At 41.5% G+C, this 9,155-nt stretch overlaps 1 protein-coding gene across 2 annotated transcripts in view; it reads left to right on the top strand.

Moving 5' to 3' along the window:
• The first annotated feature begins 367 nt into the window (after window positions 1–367).
• SLC25A16 (solute carrier family 25 member 16) overlaps window positions 368–9,155 on the top strand; it is a 51,481-nt gene continuing 42,693 nt past the window's right edge. For both annotated transcript variants that reach the window (XM_047826386.1, XM_047826387.1), the window contains exons 1-2: window positions 368–605; window positions 4,933–5,025. In XM_047826386.1, the coding sequence (XP_047682342.1) occupies window positions 485–605; window positions 4,933–5,025 (214 nt within the window). In that variant the 5' untranslated portion in view covers window positions 368–484. The remainder of the gene's footprint in view (window positions 606–4,932; window positions 5,026–9,155) is intronic.

Genomic DNA, 9,155 nt, shown 5'->3' with positions numbered 1-9,155 from the left:
AAACCGAGGTTCAGTGGGAAGCTCTGAGAAGGCAGAACTGATTTGGCGGGAGATGGTGCAATTTCAGAGGTTCCTGGAAAGAGCAGTGAGGAACCAAAGGTTGTTTCTGGAAAGGATTCATCTGAGCTAGGGTAATTACAAGTCAATGGACGGGGAGAGCTTTCTGAGGTGGGTTTTGGTGGGACCTTCTCCCTGGCCACGCTTTCCTTCTTCCATCAGAACAGAAGAGGCCTGGTAAGCGAGGCCGGGAGGAGGGTCTTGGGTGAGGCTGTACGGGGGAGGTGGCGAGCGTGGGTGACTCCCACTCGTGGCGCGGGCCCAGGCCCCGCCCCTGGTGTACGCCATCAGCCCGCGCCGCGCCGCTTGGTGTTATTCCGTCCCGCCCGCGCGGCGGTCGGTGCTCTGTCACCGCCCGCTCTGGTCATGTCTCCAGCCAGTGGCTTGTAAATTGGCGACCCGACTTCCCGTCGCGGCCCTGGTCCTGATGGCGGCGGCGGCGGCCCTGGCAGCGGCCGATCCCCCTCCCGCGATGCCGCAAGCGGCGGGAGCCGGAGGGCCCACCGCCCGCCGGGACTTCTACTGGCTGCGCTCCTTTCTGGCCGGAGGTGGGTGTCAGCCGAGAGGAGCCGGCGCGCTCGGGTGGCAGGGCGGGATCCTGGGCAGATCCGGTGTTTGCGGCCGCGATGACATTCTTGGACTCTGGCTGCTTCAGTGCCCGGTCGGTTGTTTGCACTGACCTGTTGTAACTCTTTCTGATAACCACTTGACTAGTGACAACAGGATCCTGGGGAAGAAGGGCCTCGAGCGGTCTGGGAGCGGCTGGGGATGTGGACGGGCCGAACCAAGCACCCATTCTTCGGGGTGGGAAAGTAGGAGAAAGAGCGGAGTGCCAGGGTTTCAGTGAGACATGTTGGGCACCCTTTTCTTTTGCAAAGACCATAAATGACCCATTGTAGAGTTGGATTTTGCTGTTTGCTTTAAAGAAAACAAATACTGGAGGTCAGCTTTTTAAAGATGATGAGGGAAATTGTGTAAAACTGTCTACAACCAAAACTGCTTCCAGTGATTCTAGTAAACTGCTCTATAGTTACATGATAGGTAGCTGGTGCAGCCCTTCTATCTCTGTTACTGTGAGGCCAGAAAGTTCATAATTGTCTCTCAGAAATTTCCTCTGCCTTACCATAAAGAAGTCTTTCAGTCACTGCCTTCTCTTATTTGATTGTCCGGGTTGTCAACACTTAATTACTTGTTAAGGCTGGGAATTTAAAAAATTCCACGTTATGAGGGCTTGTGGAAAGAATATCTGTAGGCAGCAGTAGTATTAATAATTTAATTATTTTGTTCTTCTGATAAAAACGACATTCATTCATTTATACCAGGAATATGAGTGCCTGCTATGTGCCTGCTACATGGTCAGTGTATACCATGGAACAAAACAAAGCTCCTGGAGTTTACCTTGATTGGGGATTTGAGGGGAGAAAGTAAGTTACATAGTATGTGAGAAGGTGATGAATGCAATGGGGAGAAGTAAAAGGAGAATGGGGCAAGGGAACGCAAAGCTGAGTGGGTGCAGTGTTAAATAGGACGGTCATAAGTCTCTTGGAGAGAATGACACTTGAGCGGACTTGAAGTGAGAGAGTTGAGCAAGTTGATGTCTGAAGAGGAGCATTTCAGGCCAGAAGGAAAGCCATGTAGCTGGAGCCAAGTGGTGTTGATGGGGGAAGGAGGTTAGAGGTAATGGGGAGGCAGAATGAAGAGCTTTGCAAGCAATTGTAAACATTCTGACTTTTAGGGGCCCCTGGGTGGCTCAGTCGGTTGGGCGTCTGATTTCAGCTCAGGTCATGATCTCACCGTCGGTGGTTTCAAGCCCCACGTTGGGCTCTGTGCTCACAGCTTGGGGCCTGGAGCCTGCTTTGGTATCTGTGTCTCCCTCTCTCTGCCTCTCCCCTCTCGTGCTTTGTCTCTCTGTCTCTCAAAAATGAGTAAACATTAAAAAAAAAAAAAAAAGATTCCGACTTTTACTTGGAGTGAAGTAGGAACTGCCAAACTGTTTTCTAAAGTGTATTGGTATTATCAGAGTTTGTGTCCTCTGTGTTTGTGTATGTGTGTGTGTGTGCTTTCCCTTTAAATAGGTGTTTAATGGTATCTAATTGTAGTTTTAATTTGCATTTGCCTGATAACATATGATGCTGAATATCTTTTCATATTCTTTGGTCTCTTATTTGGTAAAGCGCTGCTTCAAATTTTTGGTAAGTGTGAATAACTTTGAAGATTGTATAGGAATTCTTGGTTCAAGTGATAAGAAAAAAATACCATTGGGCAAGTTATTTAGCCTCCCTGTGCCTCAGTTTCCACATCTTTTATTTTATTCTTTTTTAAATTTTTTTTTTTTTTTCAACGTTTATTTATTTTTGGGACAGAGAGAGACAGAGCATGAACAGGGGAGGGGCAGAGAGAGAGGGAGACAAGATTGGAAACAGGCTCCAGGCTCTGAGCCATCAGCCCAGAGCCCGACGCGGGGCTCGAACTCACGGACCGTGAGATCGTGACCTGGCTGAAGTCGGACGCTTAACCGACTGCGCCACCCAGGCGCCCCTATTTTATTCTTTTTTAAAGTACTTTATAATCTTTTTTTTTTTTAATACTTATTTATTTTTGAGAGAGAGACAGAATGCGAGTGGGTTAGGAGCAGAGAGAGAGGGAGACACAGAATCCAAAGCAGGCTCCAGGCTCTGACTGTCAGCACAGAGCCCAAAGCGGGGCTCGAATTCACGGGCCATGAGATCATGACCTGAGCCGAAGTCGGACACTCAACTGACTGAGCCACCCAGGTGTCCCCCTGTTGCCACATCTTTTAAGTGGGAAAAGGATAGTACCAACCTCAGAAGATTGTAATGATTAAATGAGATAGTACCCATAAAAGCTTTGGCATAATGCCCTCAGTTAAATCTCTTAGCCTAGTACCTGGTATAAAGTAAACATTCAATACTTGTTAACTGTTATTGTTGATTAGCAGCAGTGTTGGACAAATAACTTCATTTGCTCAAAAGGAAGATAAAAGCTTCATGACCTAACTCAATGGATTGTTGTGATGATCAACTGAGCTATAAAGTAATGTGACGAAATGAGTTAAGATACTATCAAAGAAAACTACTTATTGCACGCATTCCAAATTTTATAATAATGACTGAAAAGATAATACAACAAAATATTCTGAAACCAAATATACCCAAATGCAAAATATTTTTCATTTATCCTCAATTTGAGGCAGCCATGACTATTATTTTCATTAGTTAAGATAAGAGAAGCTTGTAATATATAAAGCTTATATGTGAATTTGAATACGATAGGCATTTTATTTTTAGATATCTCAGAGTATGGATTTTAATATTAGTTACATGCTAGGCTATTAAATAAATGAGTGATTTTGTCTTACATTTTAAAAAGTTTGTAAAGTAAGAGTCTATGTTCATTCATTAAACAAACATCTTTTGGGTGCCTATTATGTGCCAGGCCCTGTACTGGTCTTTGGGGATATAGTTGTAAAGGAGACCCACAAAATCCCAGTCCTTTTGTACCTTCTGGATCAAATATGCAATGGTGAAGAGCTTAAAGTAGTCACAAAAAGATACCAAAGAGTTTTAATCCATCATTTTATAATGATAACAGCCTATTTTATCAAGTGCTTACAACATGTAAGGTACTTTACAAAATTGTCTATTTGGGCTACTATACCAAAAATACCATAATTTAGATAGTTGGCTTATAAACAACATTTTTTCTTCCTTCCTTCCTTCCTTCCTTCCTTCCTTCCTTCCTTCCTTCCTTCCTTCTTTCCTTCCTTCCTATCAACCTGGAAGCTTCAGACATTTATTTCTCATAGTTCTGGAAGCCAGGAAAGCCAAATCATGGTATCAGCAGATTTGGTGTCTGTTAAGGACCTGCTTCCTCATAGAGGGCACCTTCTCACTGTGTTTTCACCTGGTGGAAGGGGCCAGGGATTTCTCTGGGCTTTTATTTTTTTAATTTTTTTAAAATTTTGTTTAACGTTTTTTATTTATTTTTGAGACAGAGAGAGAGCATGAACAGGGGAGGGTCAGAGAGAGGGAGACACACAATCCGAAACAGGCCCTGGGCTCTGAGCTGTCAGAACAGAGCCCGACGCGGGGCTCGAACTCACAGACTGTGAGATCATGACCTGAGCCAAAGTCAGTCGCTCAACTGAGTGAGCCACCCAGGCGCCCCTCTCTGGGCTTTTATAAGGGTATTAATCTCATTCACGAGGGCTCTACCCTCCAGACCAGATCAATTCCTAAAACCCCCACCTCTAAATACTATCACATTGGGAATTAGTTTTCAACATATGAACAATCTATAGTAAAGAGTCTTTATATATTATCATCTTATAAGCATGCAAGGAGGTAGGGCTGCCCTGAATTCTGACCTACACTAAAGCCCATGTATACACATTAGTGTCATCCATATGTCTCCACAGGGGCCAACACAGGGGTGTTAGGGACCAAATACATAATACATAATTGCTAGATATATAAATGAATAACTGAATTTTATGGGTAAAAGTTGGTTGTTTCAACGAAAGAGTCATCTAGAAGTAGAGGTTACTTGAAATAGAGCCTCACAGTTGGGTAAATACCTTCAAGTGTCTGTCTCCTTAACTACAGTTAGCAAGATTCCTAGTGTTCATCAGGTATTAGAGGGAAGATTTACACTCTCCGAATTTATTTTTAAGTCTGACATGCTCAATTATTAAGTTACAGGGAATGGGGGCCAGTCATCTGCATATCCCTGCAACTGGGCAGTTCTACCCGTGGAGACCAAATTAGAAATCAGGAGGTGTGCTGGCTGAATAAATAACGATTTCCATGTGGAAAGAAATAGTGTGCAATTTCATCCTGTTTAAAAATTTTTCAGGTATTGCTGGATGCTGTGCCAAAACAACAGTTGCTCCTTTGGATCGAGTAAAGGTTTTGTTACAAGCTCACAATCACCATTACAAACATTTAGGTGAGTTAATGGATGCTAAAGATAAAAAATGAATGAAAACATTATCCATCTACTGGGTTGGTTTCCATTTGTGAATTAGTGGAAAGAGGACACAAAAGGGAATTCAAGTTTGGGAGCAAATTTTGCATGAGATTTATCTCTTACCTACTTTAAACTTTTCACTTGCAATTAGTGGTTATATATATTATCAATTTAAGGGTACTGATATTCTGTAAAGCAAAATCTTAGAATTCTTGAAGTAAGTACTATTTGTTTATTGGGATTAACAAGTCACATCTTTTCCAGACACATGTAACTGCTCGATCTGATTTTTATTTTTATTATTTTTTTTCAACATGATTTTTTTTTCATTTTAGAGAGAGAGCAAGAGTGAGTGTGGGGGAGAGAGGCAGAGAGAGAGAGAGGGAGAGAGAATCTTAAGCAGGCTCCATGCTTAGTGCAGAGTACAATGTGGGCTTGATCCCACAGCCCTGTGATCATAACCTGAGCCAAAACCAAGAGTCAGAGGCTGAGCCACCCAGGTGACCCTCAACCTGATTTTTATTTTTTAAAAAATTTTTTTTCAACGTTTATTTATTTTTGGGACAGAGAGAGACAGAGCATGAACGGGGGAGGGGCAGAGAGAGAGGGAGACACAGAATCGGAAACAGGCTCCAGGCTCTGAGCCATCAGCCCAGAGCCTGACGCGGGGCTCGAACTCACGGACCGCGAGATCGTGACCTGGTTGAAGTCGGACGCCTAACCGACTGCGCCACCCAGGCGCCCCTCAACCTGATTTTTAAAAAAAATATCCAATTATTGATGGAGGTAAAGTTTATTCCTTTATTTATTATTTTTTATTTTAAAGTAATCTACACCCAATGTGGGACTTGAACTCATAACCTCAAGATTAAGAGTTGCAGGCTGTACTGACGGAGTCAGACAGGCAACCATATTCCTTTAAACACCCAGTTAAACAAACTTCTAGAGGGGCGCCTGGGTGGCTCAGTCGGTTAAGCGTCCGACTTCAGCTCAGGTCACGATCTCACAGTCTGTGAGTTCGAGCCCCGCGTCGGGCTCTGGGCTGATGGCTCAGAGCCTGGAGCCTGTTTCGGTTTCTGTGTCTCCCTCTCTCTCTGCCCCTCCCCCGTTCATGCTCTGTCTCTCTCTGTCTCAAAAATAAATAAACGTTAAAAAAAAAAAAAACCAAGCTCCTAGAAATCTTAGTGCAAATAAAATTCAATGCAGTTAGTATGGATAAACTTCAATTGTTAAAGAATATCAAGCTCTTGTTTGTTCCTTACAAATACAAAAATCAGCCATTTGATTAACATGGATACTCTAATAATATATCATTGGTGGGAGTAGGAATTTTTTTATAGCCTTTTTGGAAGGTGTTTTGGTAATATGCATCAAAAATCTTGAAAAGATACATATTCTTTCACCGTGCAATTCTAGTTCTAGGAAGTTATTGTAAGGAACTAATCAGAAATATACTCAGGGGCACCTGGGTGGCTCAGTTGGTTGGGCGTCCTGCTTCAGCTTGGGTCATGATCTCATGGTTTGTGGGTTTGAGCCCCACGTCGGGCTCTGTGCTGACAGCTCAGAGCCTCAAGTCTGCTTTGGATTCTGTGTCTCCCCTGTCTCTCTGCCCCTCCTCCACTTGCACTCTGTCTCTCTTTCAAAAATAAATGTTAAAAAAAAAAGAAAAATATGCTCAAAGATGTGGGACACCTGGGTGACTCAGTGGGTTGAGTGCTAGAGTCTTGATTTCGGCTCAGGTCACGATCCTAAGTTGGTGGGATTGAGCCATCTGTCAGGCTCTGCGCTGAGCATGGAGACTGCTTAAGATTCTCTCTTTCCCTCTGCTTTTCTCCTGCTTGTGTGCGCTCATGCTCTCTCTCAAATAAAATAAAAAAAATTTTTTTTAAGAAGGAAATATGAGGCACCTGGGTGGCTCAGTCAGTTAAGTGTCCGACTTCGGCTCAGGTCATGACCTCAGGGTTCATGAGTTTGAGTCCTGCATTGAGTCCTGTCAGCACAGAGCCCTCTTTGGATCCTCTGCCCTCCTCTCTTTCTGCCCCTACCCTGCTCATGCTCTCACCCTCTCTCTTAAAAATAAATAAACATTAAAAAAAAAAGAAATGTGCTCAAAGACATATATACAAGGATGAAAACATTATTTATGTTAGTAAAACAAAAAACAAACCCCAAAATGTTCAATAATAGGGAATTGGTTAAGTTTAAATAAGTGTTATTTAAATAAATAAATTCATATTGTAGACTATTTTCCAATCACACAAAAACTGTAAAAAGAATATTAATTGGGGGTACCTGGCTGACTCTTTTTTTTTTTTTTTTTTAATTTTCTTTTCAACGTTTTTATTTATTTTTGGGACAGAGAGAGACAGAGCATGAACGGGGGAGGGGCAGAGAGAGAGGGAGACACAGAATCGGAAACAGGCTCCAGGCTCTGAGCCATCAGCCCAGAGCCTGACGCAGGGCTCGAACTCCTGGATCGCGAGATCGTGACCTGGCTGAAGTCGGACGCTCAACCGACTGCGCCACCCAGGCGCCCCTCTTTTTTTTTTTTTTTTAAGTAAACTCTATGTCCAACGTGGTACTGGAGCTCACAACCCAAGATCAAGAGTGGCATGCCCTACAGGCTGAGCCAGCCAGGTGCCATAAGCATGTGACTCTTGATTTCAAGGTTGTGAGTTCCAGCCTCACATTGGGCTTAGAGCTTAACTTTATTTTTTATTTTTATTTTTTATATGAAGTTGTTATTTTATTTTATTTTATTTTATTTTATTTTATTTTATTTTATTTATTTATTTATTTATTTTTTTAATTTAAGTAATCTCTACACCACATAGGGCTTGAACTCAGCCCAAGATCAGGAATGCATGCTCTTCTGATTGAGCCAGCCAGGCATCCCTAGAGCTTCCTTAAAAAAAAAAAAAACTATATGTATATGTATATCTATATCTATATCTATATATCTATATCTATATATCTATATATCTATATCTATATATCTATATATTGTCTAGGAACAATGTTCATAATGTATTAGATAAATGAAAACATATTACAGGGGCTCCTGGGTGGCTCAGTGGTTAAACATCTAACTTCAGCTCAGGTCATGATCTCAGTTTGTGGGTTCAAGCACACGTTAGGCTCTGTGCTGACAACTCAGAGCCTGGACCCTGCTTCGGATTCGGTCTCCCTTTCTCTCTCTGCTCCTCCCCCACTTGTGCTTTGTCTCTCTGTCTTTCAAAAATAAATAAACATTTTTAAAAATTTAAAAAAAGAACATATTACAAAATGGTTTAATCATATTGCATTTTATATAAATATATTCTTAGACAAAGGCTAGAAATAAAAACATTAACTGGTTAATTTTCTTATTTATTAATTTATTTAATAAATACTTTGGTGAACTTTTAAGGAAATTTTTTCCCCTAAGCTAATATTAATACATGTTGAACATATATTACTTTTTCAAGTAGAGGGGAAAAGACTTAAAAGAAAAAGAATTAATGTGGACAGAGACCAAGAAAGAAATTAGGTCGAGGCAACTAACTCATACCACTTCATTGCTTTATAGGTTCATGCTTTGGTAGATAGGAATGATGTGTGCTCTGTATGACTTATGCAGCATTAGTGTACAAGGAACGTGTTCTAACGTGTTCTACCGAGTGAATGAGTCCGTTGTTTTTTCTATAACATATAGAGTTATCAAATCACAGTTGTAAACCTAAACTAATGTAACATTGTGTCAACTGTCTTCAATTAAAAAAAAAAAAAGAATCGGGATGCCTGGGTGGCCCCAGTTGGTTAGCATCCAACTCTTGATTTTGGTTCATGTCATGATCTCAGGATTCATGGGTTCAAGCTCTGCGTCAGGCTGTGCACTAACAGTGCGAGATTCTGTCTCTTTCTCTCAAATAAATAAATAAATAAATAAACAAACATAAAAAAGAGAATAAATTGTTTTTCCAATTGTGTTTTTAAAATGTGATTTTTCTTAAAAGGGGTAATGGATATTTATGTTGTATATAAACTATAGCTCATTTTCTTTTTGTTTTTTTAAGTTTACTTATTTTGAGAGAGAGGGAGAGAAACAGAGCATGTGAGCAGAAGGGAAG

This window comes from Prionailurus viverrinus, chromosome D2 (assembly GCF_022837055.1).
Source record: "Prionailurus viverrinus isolate Anna chromosome D2, UM_Priviv_1.0, whole genome shotgun sequence".
In the NCBI taxonomy this organism is placed as follows: domain Eukaryota; kingdom Metazoa; phylum Chordata; class Mammalia; order Carnivora; family Felidae; genus Prionailurus; species Prionailurus viverrinus.
Note: the sequence above shows the minus strand (reverse complement) of the source record. Positions and strands in the feature narration are given on the sequence as shown.